Genomic DNA, 23,865 nt, shown 5'->3' with positions numbered 1-23,865 from the left:
GATTTGTTGTGAAATTTGGAAGATGTACAGATGAGACTGAGATGTCTTCACAATGAAGACATTAAAATGTCCTTAGAGAATTAGATTCTGTCCTTGCTGGTGTCACAGCAAGTTACCAGGTAGGTCATGTTAATCAGAAAGGTTCATATGTATTGTTGCATTCAGGTTTTTTGATACTTGATTTGTAATTATAGTAGTGTGATTTGCAGTCATGACTGAAACAGCTAGAACTGGGAAATCAGTGAGTTTTGCTCCGAATGGAAGCTGCTGTCAAATGTGATGGTTGTAATGAAGAAACACACAGTTTCTCAGTTCTAGCCCCTGAAGATAGATACTAAAACTATCTGTAGAAATGGAGAATGGGTTTATTTCTCTGGTTTATTTCCTGAAATAAATGTCTTTCAACCCATTCTGGTCACAGAACTAGAAGATGAGCTGAAAAGGACAGAACTGGTTACTGCATTTTAAGGATGTGCTTTCTTCTGAATGCTCTCAAAAGCAAAATCTGACTGATGATTTCTGTGCAGTTGCTCTCATACGTTAATCAAAATACTCTGTTTGTTTACAATACTCAGTTTCTGCTGGAAGCCTGCTTTTTGTCTCACGTTTTTGCTTAAAGAATAATGTTCATAGATTATAGCACACACACAGACACGAACAAGTTAAAAACATCCCAGGAGTATTTTACTCAGTGTATTTGTGGGCAGTGTAATGTTATCTGAATGTACTTAGTAAGCCTTAAATGTTTTTATGAGGTGAATAGTATTAAGCCATTTCTGTAACATATAGCTTAGCTAATGGTAAGGAATTTTTTGTTCTTAATGTTGTGATGCTCTAAGACTTTCCACCATGATGGTGGTGATAGATTTCCAAGACACCAGAGTGATTTGGAGGCAGCGATGCAGTTATTTGTAGCCCAGTGAACTGTGTCTATTACTTTTTAACATACTTTCGTGAGAAAATCTGGTCTTGGATAAGAGGAGTATGAGCAGTCGATTTCTCATCAGTACGTTCTGTTGCAAAATTGGCAACACTAAAATATTTTGCAAGGTGTCACTGTGGCATCTGCCCTCAAGTTTCAGCTGTTGTGACCCTTCCTCAATTTAAAAGGCATATGTTTGTTTCGTAATAGGTTTTTTTTTTTTCCTTGAAATCAGGAACAGGTCTTAAGAAAGTATCACAACTTTGAAGGCAGATTTGCTTGATGTATCAGCAAAGTCATTGTTCAGTTAGGTCGAGAAATGAGCTGTCAGAGGGGGTGCTTTGGCTGCTGCTGAGGCAACAGCAGATACAGGAAATGGAGAAGTTCTCTAAAACTTGAATTAGGTGAAGAAAGAGGTCTTGTTGAGGAAAGTAGATGCTTTTCTGCTCGAGGCCAATTACAGTCTTATCTCCTTTGTGTACTTGAAGTGGAGTGGGTTTATGAAGGGTTAGCCAGTAGAGGCTCTTGATGGCATTTGGAAAGAAGAGGTTCATTCAAAGCAGGAAACTTACATTTAAGTGCCTTGAAACTCTCTAAATATGCTTATCTCTGCCTATCAACTGTAAAGGAAGTGTAGTGAATTAGCTTTCCTAGACTACAGTTACTCTTTGTGAATATTGCTGTAAGTGTTAAGATATTTATCTCAACAGCATAATTTTGCTATAAACTCATCTTGAACTAAATTATCTCCTACTTTGCATTTTTATGAGAAAAATCATTAAAAACCTTGTCCTTACATTCTCAAACCTTCCAGTACAGTTTAACTCTTTCAAGTCAAGATCATTGTTCATCAAGCTGTTAAGTGTTATATGAATATGTCAAATTACAGTTTATAGAACAGTAGAAAAGAAAGATTTAATTTGAGTAGGATTAAGTTTTATGTTTGTCCCTGGGCATGGTGGATCCTTCAGTTCATTTTGAAGTCTATGTCTCAAAGTACTTTGAGAGATGAGCTGCATTTATGGTGTTAGCACTGACAGCACCACTTTTTGAGGTTTTATTCTCCCTGTAACTGGGAGGGCACCATCCATAATTAGAAGTTGTATTTTATGCAAGTCTGGTTTGTTTTTTTTTAAATTGAGCTCTGGAAGGAGCACAGCTAGTAACCATTCTTTTCAGAAAATAAACAAATGCCAAATCATATCTGTAGTTGTACAGATGAGGTAAGTCTGTGTGGTCTTGTGTGCTAAATTAGGCATAAATTAACTTTTTTGGCTTGCCAGGAACATTTTAAGTCTTCAGTTTAAGAAATTTCAAGTCTGCACGTTGTAGAGATACCTGATACATCTCTAGCAGCAATAAAGGTACTGATGCTTCAGCCATCCCACACTTGCTGACTGCAGTCTTTCTGATATTCTGCACTAAACAGTGTATCTGTAGGTTGTGTACAGAAGCAAGATGGCTTCTGCATATACTGCATTTTTATACACACAAGGATTGCATTGTCTCTCTCTAATTTTGTATTGCACTTCTGTTAGGTAATTATACATTGTGATTTAATAAGTCTTCTCAATTGTCTCTTGCTAAGACTGTCCAGTCTTCCAGCTGCAACTTTTTTCCAGTTTCTTAAATGATTGTCTTTATGTCAAAATGCATTAAATGCAAAAACATTATTCAATAAACATAATAAACCACACTATTTAGATTTACATAAAATACAGCTTCTAATTATGGGTGGTGCCCTCCCAGTTGCAGGGAGGATAAAAGTTCAAAAAGCAGTCTGGTCAGTTTTAGCACCATAAATGCAGCTCATCTCTTAAAAAACCAATTATTAAACACAATAAAAAATAATATTAAATTAATATTAAATGGGCAAAAAATCACAATAACTTATTACAAGTATTTAGTTGTATTTAAATACATTTTGTTCAACTGTGACTGTTTTTAAACATGATTCAGGTAATTTGCTTAAGCCATTATTTGTATATCTCTTTGTGCCTACCTGATCATTGCTGGTCTGTAGGGGCTTGCAGTAGTTCATTGATGTTTTCTGCTAAATAGCAATATGAATCTCAAAATAATTTATTTTAGTCCATCAGCTCAGTTTCCTGTTAGTTAATTGAGACTTTAAAACAAATAATTAAAATGTCATGTGATATTTAGCCAAATATGTTGGAAAAACCTAAGTAGGGTAATTACTGTAGTTAGTTCTGTTAAGTAATCTGTAATCGTTTCAAGAAGCCATATATTGCTTGGCAGTAATAATAATCTTTGAAATCAAGGCATTTACCGTGTTTTTGCTTTTTAATTTCATGGTAGAAACCAAGCTAATTATTATATTATTTTACTTTGAATTTATGTGGAGTTAGATAATCAGCAGCTCTTCGGCCCTTTCCTTTACCCTTCTCAATTATTTATACAATATTTACAATCCACTAGAATCTTCTTGTTTTCCAGATATTTACAAAAATTGCAAGGATGGTCCAGAAAACTGAACCACTAATTTTGTGAAGAGTCTTAGACTCTCGCAAGTCCCTGGATCTTTAATTTAAACTATTTGAGCTGAAGTATATTACGAATAGTGCGTTGTGTCTCTGTTGTTGTGGATGGTGAAGTTTCTATTCCAGTAACACTATGCTGTGGTTTGGATACATCCTCTTGATTTTTTTTCAAAACCAGAACAAAAAATGGATGCTGGCTCTTTCTTCCTGTTTTTTATCACCACTTGCTATTTCACCATCTGAATTCAGTAAAATACATATCTGAGGGCTTTTTTTTTCCCTGAATGCATTTTTATTTTAAAAAATAGTCTGTTAACTTTGAGTTAGGTGCTATTGTTTTATGAAGCCTTTTGTGCTGATAGAGGTAGCTGGCTCATGGTACTATGTGCTTAAGTTGTTTGGTCTTTGTAAAATAGGTTAAAGTAGCTTGGGTTTCTGGATAAACTAGTTTAATTACAAGAGAGTGAGAAATTCAGGGCAAAGTTTAGAAGTATACTGACTAAGCTTCATACAATCAGAACAAGACTTAAAATATTTTGAAAAATAAACCGGAGTACTTTTGCAGAAACTGAATGAGAAATGCTCTTTTCTGCAAAGGACTATTTGCTGTGTTTATGTTCCTTACTCTGTCAAATTGCCGTTCTCCTGGTGGAAGGGTTTAGTTTGGCTGTTCAGGACAGAACTGCTGAATGACGGAGACTATGGAAAAGCAAGCAGTAAGGGGAAAAATAGAGGGGAATACATTTTCTGTCTGATACTGTGTGAGTCCAGGGCAGGGAGTCAGTTCTGATTTACTGCCCTGGTTGTAAGGGATGCTGCTCTAGATTGTGTCTTGTCCTTGCTCTGGGGCGTCATCTGGTAGAGCCTGATGGGTTCTGCTGTTTTGCCACTCTTTCCTGGCACAGCAGAACTAGGTGGACCCTCTCAGTGTATCCTGTCCTGGTCAAGTAATGTCACTATTGGGATAAATTTGAGGGGAAAGAAAGTGCTTTAGAATAGAAAGGGGCACATGGCGGAGGAAGAACTAAGGAGGAGAGTATTACTGATCTGTGGCTCACGTCCTTACTGTACTGGCATGCTGTTGATAGGCAAGATCCCTCCTTCCCAAATTTCAGACCTTAAGAACTTAATTTCCAATGTTCCGAATTTGACCCACTGAGTCCTGTTTTGTTTTGGTTTGTTTTCCAAGTGTTAGCATAATTTATCAATGTGTCATCAACTTTGGATTTGTATTAATTTTTCTCTCCCTTTTCTACCTTACTTGTGAACACCTTTTCATATGTATTATCATATGCTAATGATACATGTAATATCATTATGTATATGCTAAACATCTGAGTTTTTCTGAAACTGAACTTATATCTAATGTGTTATTGTTAGGCTTCAATTACTAACAAACCTTTCTGTTACCTGCAAGTATTCTTGTTGTTGCTCTTTCCTTCTCTCTTTTCTGTTCTTCATGATTTTGTGTTACTGCTGCTGCTTTCACGTTCCTTGAAAAGTGTGGGCGTTTTGACCAGTGTTAATTTGTGTGTATGTCCATAAAAAATCCCCTTCTTTACTCTCATTTCTCTAGAGTTACCTTCTTTTAAGTATCAGAATTTTCTTCTATGCTTGCCACACCATGTAAGTTCCTATCATTTGTGCCAGCAATTGCTTTGAGGTATGAAAAATTCTTCTATAGAAGTTCAGATTTAGGTACTACCATTTGCTCTCTTCTTCCCAGATGCTATTTTTATTTGATTTTAAATTAAAAAAAAAAAGAAGCAATGAAGAGCAGTGCTGCACATTATTTTGGTTAAAGGTTAAGTAGGTGTATTTGACTAGGTGATCTTTTGGGGTTTTGTTAGCCTTGCTTACTGGGATTTATAAGAGGTTAGTTGTGTGAGACCAAGCATTTGATCATTGAAAAGCAGTGTTTTGGTGGTAAAACTCTTTTGTCTGGCTCATTCTTCTTGTCATGAAACAAATTTTTATAATCTTACTTTATGTTGTGATTATCCATGCTCCATCTGAAAACTTACCTGCGAACACACACTCTTAATAATTACCTGGCTGTTTGTATCACCTATTTGTTTATAGACAAATATGTCTCTGCACAGCAATGCTAAGCAAATCTTATTTCTTGTCATTTTGGTTTAACGTGCTTATGCCTAATACAGTATAATCTCCAATTTCATCTTTACCTGTAATTGGAAGTAATTATAGTGCATCTTTCTTCTTTCAAATTCACATTGTGTCATTTTGCTTTGGTGCAAGGAACTATGTTTTCCTTGGACTGATTTATTTTAGTAAGAAATTTGTAGGGAATTGATATCCTTGAGATTCCTGCCCCACTATTGGAACAGGTTTGGTCTCCAAAGATGCAAAGCACCTTTCTGTGTAGGTAAAGCGTTACTGTGTAAGTCTGAATTCTTTACAAAATCAGGCTAAAATGGATTGCTTGCTTTACTGTATTTTTTTTTCTTGTTTTCTAACATAGGAGGCAACATGAAAGCTGGCTTATGTTCTTAAGTGCTTATATACTACCTTTACTGTTCTCATGTGATTAGTTTATGGCTCTCATTGTAGCCATAGCTAATTTTACTATTTATAAATTCTACTTCTGTTATGAAGTTGGATGCTGTAGAAGCCATTTAATTTATGCACACTACGTATCTCCATATTCTGCAGAACTAAAACGCCCTTTCTAGCTCACTTAATAAATATTCAGCCCATACAGTATCTGCTTCCTTTCTTTCTCTACTGTCAGAAGGTCAAGTTTGGTTTTTTTCTAGCCTACAAGTTTTTGAATGTGACCAAGTCAGGAGAGACGGTGTAATATGTACGCTGGTGTTTGTGTACTTTTGTCTCTCAGTAACCAAGAGGCAGCTTAACCCTGTTGCATTTGCTATAGGAAAAGTGAATGCATATGGACAATTAGCACAGAACAGCTAGATTATCATCCACATGACTTATTTGCCCTTAGGCTTTGTTTCATTTGCCGTGAGAAACCTGAAAACAATTTTGGAGAATCACCTGGATGTTTTCTTCCTTCAGTGGCTTTGTCAGATCCTGCAAGACTTCCAGGCTCTGTGGAAGGTGGCTGATGGGAAACGGATCATGAATATGAATCAGCATCTCTCCGCCCTTATATCCAAAATGCTGTTGCTAGGATATTCTTCTTTGTTTGCTACTCTTATCACATCATCAGCTTTTTGAAATTCACTCTCTGTCATCCCTTCTTTAATTACATTCAAATTCAAGCTGCTTGTGTTTCTCTGCAAGACCTTGACATAATCTTATTCTACCTTTGCATCTGCCGTTGTGTTTTGCTGCCTTTGCTTCTTCTCATTCTTTCTCTGAGTTCCAGATTTCTCTGTTTCACTTCCTTTCTGTCCTGGATTGTCACCTGCTCTCTGTGTGTGCGCGTTTTGCTAATGCTACTTTGCAACCATGGACTAGGGTATGTTTTTTCCATTTCTACTGAACGTATGCTTTTTTGTTTAAAAAAACGTTGATTCTTGGCAGCTTGTTTTTACTCTCTCCTGACCACCACCCTGTTGTTGTAGTCCATTGAGAAAACGAGCAGTTAAAAACAAGTGTGTTTTTTCAAGTCACAAAGGTGAAGTCTTCATAAGGTTTGATCTGGGTCACCTTTTTAATTGAAATTTTAGTGTTGTTAGCTTATTTTTGAAGTGATGCTAAATGCTAACAAAAAGATGTTAAGATGTTTAGTTGGCAATTAATTATACTTTATATTTCTACACAAAGAATTATGGTTAAAAAACATGATAAAGTGAGAAGTCCTTAAGTTATTCAAAGAAGTTTAATTTTTCTAGGTGTTTTTTTTTTCTTTGAAGAAAAAAGAAGGAAGTGGGAAGGAAAAGAAATGGATGCTTACTCATTAGCTTATGCTCTTCTAATGAGAGATGCCACAAATTAATACTAAAGAATGAATTCTGGTAGTTGATGGAGCTTGCAGAAGATGTTTCCTAAGGTATTTCTTCTTCAGCTTCCTGCCCTATATGAGCCTTGTAGCTCAAATACTTCAAGCTCCCAAATTTGGTTATTTCAGTGAGGTTGAGGAAGAACATCTGGAGTATTTTTGTTTGGAGACATAACTTGCATTTGTTTTCTTGAAGCGTGGCAGAAGATTTAAAATGTTCCATGGGATTTTTGTGTTTTTTAGAAATGCTTACAAGGAAGTATTACAGAAGTACTTAATCCAAAGTCATAAAACACATTTTTAGTTTAATGTATCAAGACAGCTAATTAAATCAAACCTTTCATGAAAATTACGCCAGCTCTCATTTTAAGGCAGTTGGATCAAATAGAGAATTAAAAAAAAAAATGTTTTATAAGCACTTCAGTGAAATGCTTTGGAAGATCCCTGAAGACTATTGCTCATACAAAAACTGTAGCTTAGAAAACAATTGAATATATGTTCCATGTTGCTTTTTTGACTCTTAGATATGCAAAAGATGCAAAGAATCAGACATGGACAAAAAAAGTTGTGATATTTAAAGCTATAAAGGTAAACCCACGTCACTATGTAAGCCAGATACCCTGGCATTTTGTGTGAGAGCAAGGCCGAAAGATTCTGTCCTTATTTTGAGTGATCTTGGCTACTCTCATTCTGCAAATAAATGAGAATTCAGCCCCTTTTTTCCTCTCAAAAGATTAGTACAAATCCCTTTATTTTGTATCTTCATGGTTTTCCCTTTCTGTTATGGAGACACAGAAGTTCTTCTTCAATTTTTTTGAAACAGATTTTTCTGTCTCTTACTGTGGTGGCATCAAGAAGTTGGAGACCATGTTAGTAGTAAAAGTTGGGGTTGTCTCTTGAGACTGTGGGCAGCTGAGGCCAGATAGACTTCTCACGCTTTTGCAGGCTTTAATACTTTACAAAGAATTAGGAGGTTTTTTTCTCACAACACTTGGAAACTATTTCAGGGACTGACTGAGGCTGTCCACAGACTTGGACTTGTATCTCTGGATACACTTGAATCATATTTTCAGCTTTATTTTAGTTCTAATGTGCTCTCTCAACTGATTTCTGATTGCAGAGTGGGACCTCTGGATCTTCTTTAAAAGCCTGATATCTTCTTGAGTATTATGGAGCTTGAAATAGACAATAGTAGATGAGTCATCTGATATGTAGGTTAAAGGCAGTATACAGCAGGGACCTTTAGATGGCTTTCAAGTCCAAATTTCTTTCTGAAAAATATGCCAGAAGTATGTGAAGCTTTCTAGTTCCACTGGTGAAATGAACGTTGCTTAAAAAGGCTGGTTTTGTGAAATGAGTAAGAAAGAGACACAGTGCCAGAAACTTTTAGATGCCTAACTGAAGATGCTCAGAAATCCTTTGGAAAATTATAATTAATTTGTCATTAGCTAGAAAATTGGCAGAAGACTCAAGCAAAAAAGCCTGACTGGCTGGTGCTGAAAGAGCTGGCTCACCTCCCCTCTCTTCTCAGCCATGTGCTCCCACAAGGTGGCTCCGTGCTGGCATCAGGGGTCATTTGACAATGGTAAGGAGCTAAACCATGAGAAAACAAATTCTGCTTAAGAAAGAGGTGGGGAAAAAAAAAAAAAAGGTCATACTCTATTGCTGTAGTTCCTTGAATGAACTTCCAGGGAATTCATCTGTTCTGTCAGAGTAGGGTAGATCTTTCAGCTCTTAAGTCAGAAGGATGGATGGTCCACTGCAGCCAGGAAGAGGGAGGAGGGAATAGTCTCTTCTTACTTGGTCTCAGTGGCTGCTTAAGAAATTAGAGAGATTTCTTCTGTGATCTTGCATTAAAAACTCTGAATTCTTCCTGTGGTAGCCGGTATTACAACAAATCTTGTCGTCTGTTCAGGGACATGTCTTTAGTTTTTTGCTGTTAAGCTCCATAATAGCATCTCATAGTTTATTTTAATTGGTCCTTACCTGTTGTTTTTTAAAATTGGCCAATGTTCAAGATACTGTGATGACAGTGTTTTTGCTTTTCTGGATAACTTGTATTTGTATATTAAAAGTTAGCACCTGTTGTCTTCCAGAGGCATTTGCTTTCAGGGGAGTTGGACTACCTGTGTAATACTCTTGAATGATGATGAAAAAAAACCCTACTAATTGAAGTTTTCTAATTTATATAATCAATAGTTGTTGGTGCCTCTTGATTTGTGCTGTGAGTTTCATATGTATTGATATATGTGAACTGTATATATGCAGTTCTGAACACAGAACTTTGAACACCAGATATGGGAACCTGTAGAAAAAGAATCAGTTCTTAATAATCTGGAGTAGTGTGTATCCCTTGTAGCAGAGTGTTATGGCTAATTAAGCTACTAATCATCATTTGGGGCTGTGGACAGAGACTAAAATCAGCTAAATCTGGAAGAATATTTAGTTCAGGCCTCGTGTCTTCTGAAAGTCTGTGTATGCTGCTCAGAGCCCAGTAGTGCTTTGGGGACAATATTTGTTTTCCCCACATGTCACATCTACATATGCAATCTCATTTGTAGTTTATATGAGTATTTGATATGTAGAATATTAGAAAAATTACCCATAAACAATGAAGAGTTGACTGGTTTATGTGGCTTTGATGACTTGAATAATAATTCTGTATTTTTGGTTTTGCGTTTTAGGAAATAAAATAATGCTAATGAAGCAACCATTTCCCTGAATTTCAAGTTCTCAGGCTCACTGCCATTATGGGTAAGTCTTGTGTGTAATGTATATAAAAATTTAATTTGAATACTTTTCATTTCTGTTGAAGCGCAAAAGCATTAATGTAATATTATTCCTAGGAAATGTGTGCTTTGGCTGTGTAACTCAATGTAATGTCTACATGAAAGGCAGTCTTCAGCTGCTTTGCTAATATTCAAAATACTTCTGTTTTTTTTTATCCATTGGAATATAGCACTTTTCCCTCACTACGTGGCAATTTAGAAATTGAAGCATAGGAAATTGAGATTCAAGGTATTAGGGTACTGAGCAATATTTACTGTGGTTTAAATGGTAATGGCTATTGAGGAAAAAAGGCCCCACAAAGTCTGTATCTATATGACTCTTATCATATTGTTCTTTGTCACTGCAGTGCAAAGCCAGGACTGTATAGATGGTCTGTGTTTTTCTAAATATTTAGCACATTTGTGTTACTTTAAATTTGAGGTTGATTTTTCAAGTTGTACATCCTTTTGAATGAGTTGAGCATGTTGTTACTGTAATTACTTATTGGTGCTCACTCTCAAAAAAATCCCAACAAAGCAACCAACCACAACACACATTGTTTTTTATTTTTTTTAAAAGTTTTTTACTGTTACTCTATTTTTTTCTTAACCTCATGCTAAATAATAAAGCAGCTGAATGTAGGAATACAGCAGTCTTTGGTTTTCTGATATTCTCCAATGTTTTGTGTGAGCAAAATGACCATTGAGTCATATTGGATATTCAGTAAACTTTAGTTGCTTTACCTTTGTGCTTTGGTTTCCTTTGTTTCAAATGTGCTACCTAGTGGCCACGGGGAATTAAACCTCCCCCAAGCAACTGCTAAAAGAACATTTTTTAAATTTTTTTGAATTGCTGAGCACTAGAAGATGCTATAACAAAATAAAATAGTTTAATTTTTTCATTGCAGCAAATTTTGAAGTGTCTTTTAGTTTGAGAAAGGAATAACTGAGCTGCAAGAATGCCTTCAGTTCTGCCATTAAATACTGCTAGTAAAACTTGCTTTTATAGATTTGCATATCTTAGTAGAGTTATGATAATGACAGTATGAGTGATGATCAAAGTTACTCATTTTCAGACCAGCTTTCTGATCTGTTAAGAATCTGTTAAATTAGAGCACTGAAATCCCACAACTTCCTGACATGACAAATATATTTGGTTATATTTGAATAGAGTGTGAAGGGATTCTCGTCATTGCTGAATCCTGGGAATGCTTGCTTGCTGATTTTAGTGCTGAGTTTTTCTCAGATCCACGTTTGAAAAATATTGTTCTTTGTAAATCTCAGCACTTAGCAATGAGTTCTTCAGCAAACATATCCATTGTGAAGTAGCGTGAAGGCAGACAATCAACACCTTAGCAGATAAATGTTGTTATCTTGTGTTATAGATGTGTTTTGAGTCTAGTACTGTTGCTGTGGCAAGGAATTAATACAAAATATTAGTGACAAATAAATTCCATTAGTGATGGATGTACGGCCTTTTTGGCTTCTAAGTGCTTTCCCATCTAAAGGAGGATCCCAGTTTCAGGGCAAACCTTGTCTAGTGTGGTCTCAGGACATCACAGCTGCAGCAAATCACCAGGATTTAGAATTTTCTTTGAATTTAAAATCTAAGCTCCTGCCCCTAAATTGTCCCTGCTCGGTACTTCTGTTTCTCCTTGTTAATGATCCCTGTAAGCCCTAACAAGCCCTACATTTGCAATCCTGGAAAAGTTCTGTGGTGTTTTGTGGTTGTGGGTTTCTTTGTTGTTGTGGGGCTTTTTTGTGGGTTGGTTTGTTTGTTTGTTTTGGGGGTTTTTTTGTTTTTTTTTTTTTTTTAAATTACTCTGTGGGCCATTAGCAGGTGCTCAAACAGTGGAGGTGTTCCTCTGGGAGTCTGTGTGTGCTCCTCTGTGCATGACTGTACCTGTTCAGGACAGAGGAAGAATGATTCAAAAGCACTTGCTTTACTTTTTCCTTATTTTATGAATTGGGCACAGATATATGATTTCTAGTTAACACCTCATCCATGGACATTATATGAAACAGAGGAGAAAAACCTTATTTAGTTTTTTTTTTCCTGCTTTTTTTCCTGCAGTTCTGTAGAGTTGTCAATCTCTGTTATGACTTGAGTTTTTCAGACCTGCCATTTAAGTGTGTTTACTGATTAAGCTGTTTATTTCCTTAAGCACTGTTAATGATAATAAAATAAAAATGTTTGCAGCATGGCAGTAATGCTTTTTTAATTTGGCAATTATGTATTGAAATGTAATATGGACTTTTAGAGTTTAGAATAATGCCTGCCTATTTGTGAAATGAGACGGTAACGCGCTTCAAATGTAACAGTCATTTACACTCCTCTTATCTGGTCTTTTTCTCTGAGCAGATGAGCAGCAAGCTTTGAATTCAATCATGCAGGATTTGGCTGTGCTTCATAAGGCCAGTCGTCCTGTATTGCCCCAGCAAGAAACAGGAAAACCAAAGTCATCCTCACCTAAAAAACAGGTAATCTTTAATATCCTTTACTAACCTATTGAACATGGGATGTCCTGCTGTGACTTCTATAATTATTTTTCTTGCCAGACCAGTGAGCATACCAGAATGAGCTATTAGTCTCCCACGTGTGCTGCCATTTTCTTTGTTCATGTTCTTAAATTATCGGCAAAATGAAATGGTGCCATTTTAAACCAGAATATAGTGTATGCTTAAATGACTCCAATCATGATAAATTGAAGATTATAGGGGTATTTTGACACTGTATGTAGATTGATATTTTTTATTATTATCATTCGATTAGTACTAGACAATTTTAAAATATCAAGGTGTGGTGGTATCTCTTATTTAGAATGCTTCTTTAGAATGAATTTTAAAGGTATATTAGATGGTCCAATTGTCAGCTGTATCATACTAAAGGATGTCAGTACAGCAGCAGAAACATACTCCTTTATTGCAGCTTTGGCCTCAATTTTCTTGTTTATTCATATGCTGGAAATGTGAGTACTTTTCAGCTGTATTTTTTTTTCTGCAGATACTGAACACAGATGGAAAACTAGTGAATGCTTAGTAGTTCAAACCTATCAACTGTATGGAGAGATTAGGAGAGGAGAGGATGTAGATTTTTGTCTCAATTGTTGTAATAACCCTATTGAGTTAACTATGTATATTTGATTGGATCCTTAATTGACAATCCAATATTTAATGAAACTTCAGTTTGTATAGTCTTGTTTTAACCTGTTAAAGGTCAAAGTATTAGAATATTTTTGGCTCTTAAACTATAAGAAACCAAGGGCTACATCTTTTTCATTCTGTGCTTTAAAAGCTGTAAGAGTTCAGTATATAACATGATGGTGCTTTGCTGGTGCCATATGACTCGCTTCCAAGCTGTGACTTTAGACATTGTAGTAAAGTACATATATTCAAATAATTTTGGATCATGTAATACATATCTAGAAAGTTAAAAGAAAAACAGTTGACCCATTTATGAATTTAAATGTAGTAGTGGTGATTTAGACAGAATTACATGGTCTTCATTCTGCTTAAATTTGTGAATCTTGAAATTAATCACTTGTGAATCAAGTAAGTTTTTGGTAGATACAACATTGTTATTTGGATATAATCCCTGTGTTTGAATGCATATTTTTTTTCCCTGCAATAGTTGCTGATACAATTTGATTCCTAAACTTGTGATTTTGCAAAACAATTTTATTTCCATATAACTGTAGATATTTACTGGTATCTTTGGTTTTGGAAAATTGATTGCATGAACACTGGCTTAATTACATGTGTGGGTTTCTATAGTAATGCTTATGAAACAAGATATGTTCCTTAAGCCTGGAACTAAATCTACCTGCCTGCTCCTGATAAATAATTCTTTGATAATCAGTTCCACACTGAATTTGAAATTATGAATGTTATAATATTCAAATATATTGATAGAAAAATGATGTGTTTACTTAAAGAAGCATTTATTGTACTTCAGAATATTTTTTTGTATTTTTTTATATATAAAGGCTTTAAGCCTGTATCAGATACCCCAGCAGAAGTAGCTTGTTAACGTGCTTGGTTAACAGAAAATGAATATGGACTGTTAAGGGATTTTAATTCTGGTGTAGGATTATTGAATGGGATGTCATGGCCTCATTAAAGGAGGTAATAACATACTAATAGTGGTTCCTTTATCTCTTTTCTTACAGAATGATGTTAGAGTCAAATTTGAACATCGAGGTGAAAAAAGGTAAGATGGGAACACAGGAAACAATCTTGATTTTTAATTATTTATAGAATTTTATTGGGCTCCTATCATAAAGTTTCAAGTAAACTGTTCAAAGTGTTTCAGATATCTGAACTCTGATCTTCAATTTAATTTTGATATGAACACAATTTAAGGAGAATTAGTCTGTTTAAAATGTGTACTCTAAGTAGTATCTTACCATAGCTATGTCCCATGGAATATCCTTCATTTGTTTACACTTCAGATAGATGTTTGTAGCCTAGAACAATTACTTAGATCTTTAGCATAGATCTCAAATATGAGTAGACCAGCAAATAATTTTTTTGCTGCATCATATACTTAATAAATACATGATAATATATTGTTGCTGTTATACCCGGAGGAGGAAGTCTAGATCTTAAAGCTCAGTATTGGATTATACCAATCTGAGAACTGTAATAAGAAAGTTTATTAGTAAATAACATCCTGGTCGTGCTGTTTGTCAATAGAAATGGTAAATTCCTTAAGTAAAGATTGCTTCAGAATGAAACCTGTGCTACTTCTGGGCAGTGCGATGTGCAATAGATCAGTGTGTGTCCGTGCTGGATACCACATGTGCCTGCTCTTGTCATGGGTAATAAAATAGCAGTAAGTTTCAAAGGTATTAACGTTTTTCAGCTGATTTCTGTCACTTTTTTACACATTCCATGTAGCAGTGCATCGGTAATGGTTGAGTGCTATAAGTAATTTGGAAGAAATAAGTCTCTGCAAAAGCTTTTAAAATTGAGGACCCAGCATTTTCTTGTGAAATAAGTGAAAGCATGAATTTAAAACAGAGAACTGTTTACTTATGGACAGTGTGTTTTTGAAGTTTAACTTAATTCACGTTCACAGTGGACTAAGTTAATTAATTCAATATGAACACAAGTATAAAGTACGTGTGTAGACCTGTCCCAAGCTTTTATACAGATGGGCCTAGCTCTGTTTTGGACTGGGGTACAGGGCAGCCCAGGCTCATTGCTCAGCATGAGCTGCAATACTTTTGTTGCCTGAGTATGTAGATCTGAAGACAAAATAATGAATTTATGCAAGAAAAATAAATTGTGCAATGGCTTTCTCACTCATTTTTAAAAAGGGAAGCGGAAAAGAGAAGTGATTCCAGAGTTCTTTCAGCAGTGAATGTGACACTCTGTACCTAGGAGTGTGCAGTGCAATGGGCAGAGTTCCAGGCTTGCTAGCTTATTAATTACAGTGAGAATTGGTGGGTTTTCTTTTAAAATTTTATTTTTCAAAATAATTTTTCATTGGAAATGGCCTGGCTTCTAGCCTTATTTCAGTGAGAAATATTGTTCCCTAAGCAGTGCACCAACTGAAACACTGATAAAAGGACAGTTACCCTTTGCTTTTGCATTTCCAAAGTATTGGGGATTGTAGGAGTAATTCCTTTCTGATGCTTACACTTATCAGCCTGTGGTACTTCATTGTCTTGGTTTTCTGAAGCGGAGAATTTTAGCAGTTTCTAAGAATTTGCCTTCGAAATGGAGGCATGCAAAGGTTTAAGTTAAGAAAGAAGCCATATCCAAGCAAGTAAAATAGTCATAATGAGATCTAATTTTATGCATGATTATCCCTTATAACTTTTTCACTGCTCTTCTCTGTTTTTCTAATGACTCAAAATATAGGCAACAGTGAATAAAGCATAGCCTCTTATGGTCTTTTTAGTAATAAATTTAATTTTAAGATCGTTCTTAAGTAATGAGTTGCCAGATTTTCAGATGCAATGGATAAAAGTTCTTTATAACTTAAATTGTGTTTCAGGATCCTGCAATTACCAAGGCCTGTTAAACTTGAAGATCTTGCAGCTAAAGCTAAAGTTGCTTTTGGACAGACTATGGATTTGCATTACAGCAATAATGAGGTAATATTCTGTGTCTTCTAAATTCTCAGTGACTTGTACATTGATTATTTTAAGGCTGAAATCTGCTTTTGTAACAAAATTTACTCTGTGACAAAACCTCAGATTTCTAATGTGTGCTCAAATATGCAAGGCTTGTCTAAATTAGGATAGGCAGGAGATGCATGAAATGTTTTATGGTGAGAGTCATATCTTAAAGAATTATGTCTCAGACTTCATTGGGAATGCGTAAATTGTCTTCCTGTCTGCCACAGTCCTGTTGCGTGACATTGGAAAAGTTTTACCTCTTTGAACTTCTTCATGTTTGTAAATTTGGAATAACATTTATCCTTTCTGTACACTTTCTTTTCTTTAAGAATTTATCTCATTAGGTAGTTGCTAGAATGCTGGATTTAGTTATGTTATATTATTCCAGCTTTCCTTTAGAAGTAGAGACGGAATTATTAATAGGAAATGTATTTACAGATGCAGGATCCGTTCTTAGGAGTTACTTCTGGTTTTTGCCTTCAGTCAGCCAAGTGTGTGGATAATTATTCATGTGCTTGGTTATGCACAATGTCATTGCTGTATCTAATCTGCATCTTTGCAGAAGAAAATGCCTGTAATTGCTGTTGGTTACTCCCAGCTTACCAGGCACTTCCACGAAACTCATCCTCAAAATGAAAAATTCCAGCAGGCGGCTTTTGGAGATTAGAAAGGTCAGGAGAAATGGCCGTTCATGATGCTTTAGCCTCAGCTCCTTCCTCTGATAGATTTTTAGGCATTTGAGCAAGTTTTCTTCTTGCCAACTTCTGCACTAGTTGGCAAATCACCCTGTCACCTTTCCAAAATGTGATGGTAATAACCTGTCAGTAGCATTAAAATGGCAACTTAAAATGAAGAGTGTGCTCATTTGTTAGCAAGACCTTGCTCTCTCTTTCCCATTGCTTTTTGTATAAGAGTAGTGTATTTTCACTGATGCTGTATGTGGGCATCACTGACCGAGACTGTTTACAAGTAGAATAGATTTTTAAAAATCTATATTGCATTGTTCTTTTGTTACGAGCAGAAGGTGTAATTTACACTCCTGAAACATAAACCCAATTTTAATTGTTGTAGAACTCAAATCTCAAGTGCACTTTAATGGCATAACGTTTTCTGTTCTAAAGATACATTTATGCCAAGTTAATTCCAATTCATTAGATCCAAGTAAGATTCTAGTGAGGACTAGTTGATCCATGTGGATCACATCATACCTGATACACTTACTTAACAAATTCTGTTTTTCAATGGAGAAGTTCTGTTAGTGATGCAACTTCAAACAAATACAGGTGTACTATTGTGCAATACAAAAATGTGCTTTATGCTCTATAATGTAGCACTTATTTATCTGATAGACTTGCATTAATTTAGGTGCTGGCAAATACATGGACACTGTTATGCATGTTTCTCTGAAACTTGTAGGATATTAAGTTGTACATATGCAAAATGGTTGTTCCTTCATCATCAAGACTTGTTCCACCAATGTTGTACTTATTGAAGGCATGTAAAGGAAGGGTTAAGGTTGAACTTCAGACATTTTGGTGCTAACCTGAGCTAACATTTAATAAATTTTATTTTCAAGTTGTTTGGAATGAAAGGAAAGATAGCATCAGTTATTTGTTTCTCTGCACTTGAGTTCTTCGTTTCTTTCTTGTGTCCTGTTTCAGACATATTTTTTAAAATTTTTTTCTTCCCTTCTTGTAGCTTGTAATTCCATTAACCACACAGGATGACCTGGACAAAGCTATTGAACTGCTTGACCGTAGTGTTCATATGAAGAGTCTCAAGATATTGCTTGTAATACATGGAAATACACAGGTATGAGTTTACATGCTAAATGTCTTTTTCCTCATTTTTCATATTGAAGTATAATTGGTATCTTTTCTTAAAGATTACATTTTTCCAGTTGAAAATATTACTGATTGCTTCTTCAATTCACTTTAAGCATCTGTTAGCATTTCATATTGAGTCGTGTTTAACTTTTCCTAGATCCTGTTCCTCTGTCTTTGCCTTCCCTATAGTGGTAGCAAAACATTCCTTAACTGGATGATGATGTCATACAAATTTGAGAAGCACATAGAATTTAAGTAACTGTAGTTATTTGAAACTGCTCTTTAAGGATATGTTGGTGACTCTCCTTTGCAACAAGTTAAATGTTTGTTGTAGCAAAAAGTAGCAGCAGAGTATAGGCTAAATACTGAGTTATTTTGTTATTACCTAATGCATTATGGCCATGATATTGATAGGATTTGTATACTAGTACGTATTGAAAATTATTTTTAAATACTGAGATACTAAAATGGATGAATTTTGATATAAATTGGTGAACTTCTTTTCAACTGCTTGAAAAAAGGAATGTGCTGCACAGGCCTATAAAGTTTGTGAAATATTTTCATTGTCAGAAGTATAAAGTAATAACTGCAGTTTGTAATATGTTTGCATTTACAGTCACCCAGTGTAAATAACGTGGAGCCCCTGCCCTCACTGGAAGATTTAGATAATACAGTGTTTGGTGTGACAGACAGAAAAAGGAGACTGTCTGTAATAGGTAAGCTACATACTCCAGTAGCTTTAATTGTAAAAGCTTTTCTTTTGTAATATTTTCTTCATTAAGATCTTGCTCTCAACTACTTCAATTTATTTTACTCATCAATGACTCTACAATGAGTTTGCACTCAGGGGAGTGGATTTTGAATTTTAAGTCAAAGGTGGTTTAATTTTCTGTATTATATATATTTAACCCCCGAAAAATCACAGGTAAATAAATCTGTGTAGCGTTACTTGAGGTAACTGATGGGTATCTTAAAAAGTTGAAGTTAGTTGTCTCCTTTATTTTCAGATACAGGAATGAGTTACTGAAAAGTCCATTTGCTTATGTGGCAATACATTTCCATGTTCAATTTAGGATTCCCGTATTTCTTTAATCTTAATGTGTCAATGTTTGTTCACAATACATATTTTGGTATTGATATAACCTTTCCCCTTATGCATGTTTTAAAGTTGGTGTGATGTTAAATTCCAAATTTAGTTATGAAACTAGAGAGTTTAATGAATAATTCTTCAGACAATCTAATTATTTTATTATGCTTTTATTATAAATAGAGGTATGAATGTTCTTGCAGACATAATATCATACAAATAAAAACAAAAATTCTTAGAGTTGAAAAGGATTAGTTGACATGGATGGAAGGATTTCAAAAGGAGATATTTACCCAAGTAAAAGTAAAAAAAAAAGTAAATTTTATTTCTGTTCCTGTATGATGAAAATTCTTTTCAATGCAACTGAGGCAACCCTGCTCCAAATTTTTCATAATTTCTGAATTACAGATTTTAAATGCTATATATAAGTCTTGTATTGCGTAGGCATGTGGGACTTTTCTAAAGCAAAAAGCGATCTAGGCAGGCTCAGCGCCTATGAAGCATTTGAATAAAGCCCCTGGATTCAGGGTTAATGAAGAGACTCTGACTAGGCCTTTTTTTTATTATTATTTTCTTTCAAAAGGTTCTAATACCCGTGATAGGAGTTCACCTCCCCCAGGATACATTCCAGATGAGCTGCATCAGGTGGCCCGAAATGGGTCCTTCACCAGTATCAATAGTGAGGGTGAATTCATTCCAGAAAGTATGGATCAGGTACGTGTGTGACTGATTAAAATTAAAGTTTTTGTTAGGTTGATTTCTGAAAGAAGGATATGGAACTGTTAAAAAGAACGGCTAAAAAGAGGATGACAACTCTAGAACATGATCTGTGAGAGAATAAAATAATTGTGGTTGGTTAGTCTTGTAGAACTAAACAAGTTCTACAAAAAAAACTTGTTTTTTCTCTGTCTCTTCAATTATTTAAATATGTTGCTACAAGGAGAAAGATAATATTCTTAATTTCCATGATAGTTGAGTGAGGTAATGATAGATATAAATTACAGCAAGAGATGTCTACGTTAGAAAGCACAACCCCCTTTATTTTAATGAGAAGAATATGTAAGCAAGACCAGTTTTACAGCTTTCCCAGGTAATTAAGGGAGGTTTTAAAGAAGAGTTTGGATCTGTCAGAATAATTTGGACTCAGTTGATACTGTGTTGGGGTAGAGGCAAGGGGGCGGCAATGGGCCTGGTATAAATAGGCCCTGAAATACTTTCCACGGTCACATTTCTGTGTGAGGCTCACAAATGTATGGTATTTTATTCTCCTTATTCACCTGCATTATTGGTGTGGGATATCAGCACACTTAGCATGAATAAAAATCCTGCTGTCTAAATATCAAGACTATCCTTAAAAACAGCAGAGAAGATGGAGGAATGTAACGGCTTACAGAATTGGCAATGGAGAAAGAGATATTTTAAGGAGGAAGAAAATAAATAATGCTGTATACCCGAATCACTTCGAGTTCTTGTTGACATTGGCACTGTATTCACAAATGGCAAGAGGCAATGGTTTTATGAGCTGACTAAATGAGAGACAGATGATAGAATAAAAATAGAGGCAAAGAGATTGTGCAATTTGTTGCACAATTTTAATGACTGAGCTGGGAATAAGAGACTGAATCTCCTAATTTCCAGACCAGGGTGCAATTCATTATCACAGCCACGTGCTCAGATCCAGCCCAGGCCCGGGTTCATTCAGCGAAAGGATTACTTTTGGCCTGGGCAAAGTCATTTTTGGTCACTGACTGAGCAGACAGACACTTGATCTCTGAGGCCCAGCATGTCCTTTCATTCCAGAGTATTTAAGAAACATCTGACCCGTCATGTACACATTGTTGTGTAAGATGTCAGCAGGCTTTAAATACAGGAATTGTACTTTCATAGGAAGTCAGGTTAGTTCAACCTAAGCAGCCTCAAGCACCACATTGGGGTCTTGGGAACTCTCAACTTCTCTTTGCTCCTTTCCCCCTAAGTTGTCACGTCACCTTGGTGTATTGACCTACATCTGCCAGAGCCTGCCCCACAAAGACAGGAAGGGAATTTGGAAGTGCAGGGCTTTGTTCTGCTCTCCTGTAATCTGTCTGAGCACAGCTATTCACGCTCTGCAGCAGACCCCACACTTTCTCTACAGAAGAGCTCATGGCTTGGGTAGAAGTGGCCTGTGGTCTGCCAGCCAGACCATACTGCATTAAGTTATAGAGGTAATTAGTATGGCAGCAGATGGGCTTTCTTCCCTTTCGGGACCCACTGTTCAGCACAAGAAAAGAGGAATATAATTGCTGAACCTATGGTAAATTGTTGTGCTCCCTGATGCGGAGTTTAAGTGAATTTAGTTTTCAGAGTGTAAACTCAGTTTCTGGACACTATTTCTTTAGTAAGTCCTTGATCAGTGCTTGGCAAAGTATGTGCTCAGGATCTTTGACATGCACCACAGACCATAAAAATCAGAGGGGTAACTTCTTCATTTACAGCAAAAGACTGACGTCCAATTCATAGAAAATAATAGAAGTTTTATAATATACCAAAAACTCCTTCATTTTAGGAAGGAGTTCATTTTAAGAAAACAGATGAGCTTTCCATTCTGGTTTTGAGAGGCAGGCTGGTAAAATTGTCACATTCAATAATTCAACGTTTAGATTCTGTTTCCACTTCTTCTGAAAAATAAATCTGTAAAAGATTCCAGATTGTTCGACTGTGAAAGAGAAGGGAGTGATGTTTGCCTGTCATTAAACTTCGGACTTTTAAGGGTGGTAGCGCGAGATAAACAAAACGTGTGTCAGCCAACAGAAATAGCTGGTAATCAAGAGGATGCTCTTGATTATCAATCTTTTTCTCCAGATTAGAATTTGAGAAGCAGAGAAAGTGTTGATGACTGTTTTTGTTATGTAACTGATCTGGCCTAGATAGTCAGCTTTATGACTTCTTCAGACTGATACGTGGCAGATTTCACACAGCTCATGAGCATCAATTACTAGGTCGTCAGGAGTGTTTCAGGAAAAAAAAAATAGGTCTTTGGTGGTTTTATAAACTCCAGTTTCACATGAACATTTATTTTATTTGAAACAGGATTTTGGTTTGGGTGAAAAGGGAGAGTGTTTATAAATTTTATGCTTTCTCCCACTTTCTCCTTCCATTTTCTTTTCAGGTCTATTTAAAAATCTGCGTAAAAATCTCGCTTGGAGTCCTAACTAGAGATAAATTTTTAAAAGCTTTTTACAGTATTTGATTTCAGCTGTTTTCTGTGACTGCTCGTTGGCCAAAGTTAAGCCACTACAGAGATTATATAAATTGTATTCATTAAAATCTGTCATATTTGAATTTATTTTTTTCTTCAGTGATGACAATATAATCCACATATTATTTTTTTTTTAAACTGTCTCAGCTTTTTATCCTTTAGAGGTCTTATTTTTGTTATTCTCTTAAGCTACTCTCATGCAGGTATTGCTATGATATTAAGAGACAGTGGCACGTAAAGGAAGAATGTAGCAGTACAACTTCTGATGTACAAAGCGTGATAGAGATTAAATAAAAAACTGTATTCTAGTTAGATGTGAGAAAATGGAGTCCTTTCAGGATTGCAGAATGCAATGCAGGTTCAATTATGGCAGCTAACTTTTTCTCTAGTAATTAATATTTCTGGTTTGGTTTTAGTTTTTTATTAGGTGTTTCAAAGCAGAATCTTTCAAGTATTTAAAAAAACCAAAACAACAAAATAACCCAAAAAATTCCAAAAACTTGAACTTGTTGGTCTTTCTCTTTGTTATTTACTAGATGCTGGATCCATTGTCTCTGAGCAGTCCTGAAAACTCTGGCTCGGGAAGCTGTCCCTCACTTGACAGCCCTTTAGATGGGTAAAAATTACTTACATTGGTTATTTGTCTTTACTAGATTGCATAGTATGTCAGTTGTAACATATAACAACTCTCCAGCAACAGCTATTTCTGAACTTCTTCCAGAAATTCCTCTGTAGGTTATTGAACATTTCTAAAAGCTTATTGAAACTTAATTGCTTACTAATGCATGGGAAAATGAAGTAAACTTTTTTTTTTTAATAATTTGCATTTGAAACAGAAAAATTTAGACTTCAGATCCTACAAAAACTGACTGAAGTTTTTTCTTAAATTTTGCCGGTTTTACATGTGTGTGAAGTATTTTCCTTGGCAGTGTCCCATCAAATTTACATTTCTTTGGTACTGCTGTAGGAAGCAAGCTTCTCTTTTCCAAAGGAGAGGGTACCTAATTCAAGAAAGAGGGTAGAATCATTAGAAGACTTCAACAGACAATCCCCTCCTTTTTTTGATGTTACTCTCAGTTTCTCTCCCCTTTTCACCAGTACAGACTTCCCACTTATTTTTTTTTTGTTTAACCCTTTCTGTTAGCGAGAGGCAGTGTGTCCTGTGGTGGGTCTGGAGATCTGTTCTGATTGACCTGGTAGGAGATTCATGTGTTTTGAGAGGGTCACTGCCACCAGGTAAACCAGAGCATACTCCCTTTTGGCATACAGTTATTACGGCAAATAACCTCGGGTCTCATGTTGCACAGATTGGCTACTTCTTTACTTGGAACTGCTATACAAATAATACTGCTAACTTAATATTTCATTTAATTTATAGAAAGGTAAAAAATTGGAAATCATTGCCTGTGTTAATTGATCAGAGCTATCATATTCTATACTACCGTTTCATTTGAGAATACGTGATTT

The 23,865-nt window shown here is 35.5% G+C and overlaps 1 protein-coding gene across 2 annotated transcripts in view; it reads left to right on the top strand.

Moving 5' to 3' along the window:
* Positions 1-10,033: 10,033 nt before the first annotated feature.
* MAP3K2 (mitogen-activated protein kinase kinase kinase 2) overlaps positions 10,034-23,865 on the top strand; it is a 34,747-nt gene continuing 20,915 nt past the window's right edge. For both annotated transcript variants that reach the window (XM_014954590.1, XM_014954589.1), the window contains exons 1-8: positions 10,034-10,105; positions 12,482-12,600; positions 14,289-14,329; positions 16,124-16,223; positions 17,946-18,059; positions 18,690-18,789; positions 19,744-19,874; positions 22,935-23,014. In XM_014954590.1, coding sequence (XP_014810076.1) covers positions 10,102-10,105; positions 12,482-12,600; positions 14,289-14,329; positions 16,124-16,223; positions 17,946-18,059; positions 18,690-18,789; positions 19,744-19,874; positions 22,935-23,014 — 689 coding nt within the window. In that variant the 5' untranslated portion in view covers positions 10,034-10,101. The remainder of the gene's footprint in view (positions 10,106-12,481; positions 12,601-14,288; positions 14,330-16,123; positions 16,224-17,945; positions 18,060-18,689; positions 18,790-19,743; positions 19,875-22,934; positions 23,015-23,865) is intronic.

Source organism: Calidris pugnax, unplaced genomic scaffold (genome assembly GCF_001431845.1).
Source record: "Calidris pugnax isolate Ruff unplaced genomic scaffold, ASM143184v1 scaffold103, whole genome shotgun sequence".
In the NCBI taxonomy this organism is placed as follows: Eukaryota; Metazoa; Chordata; class Aves; order Charadriiformes; family Scolopacidae; genus Calidris; species Calidris pugnax.
Note: the sequence above shows the minus strand (reverse complement) of the source record. Positions and strands in the feature narration are given on the sequence as shown.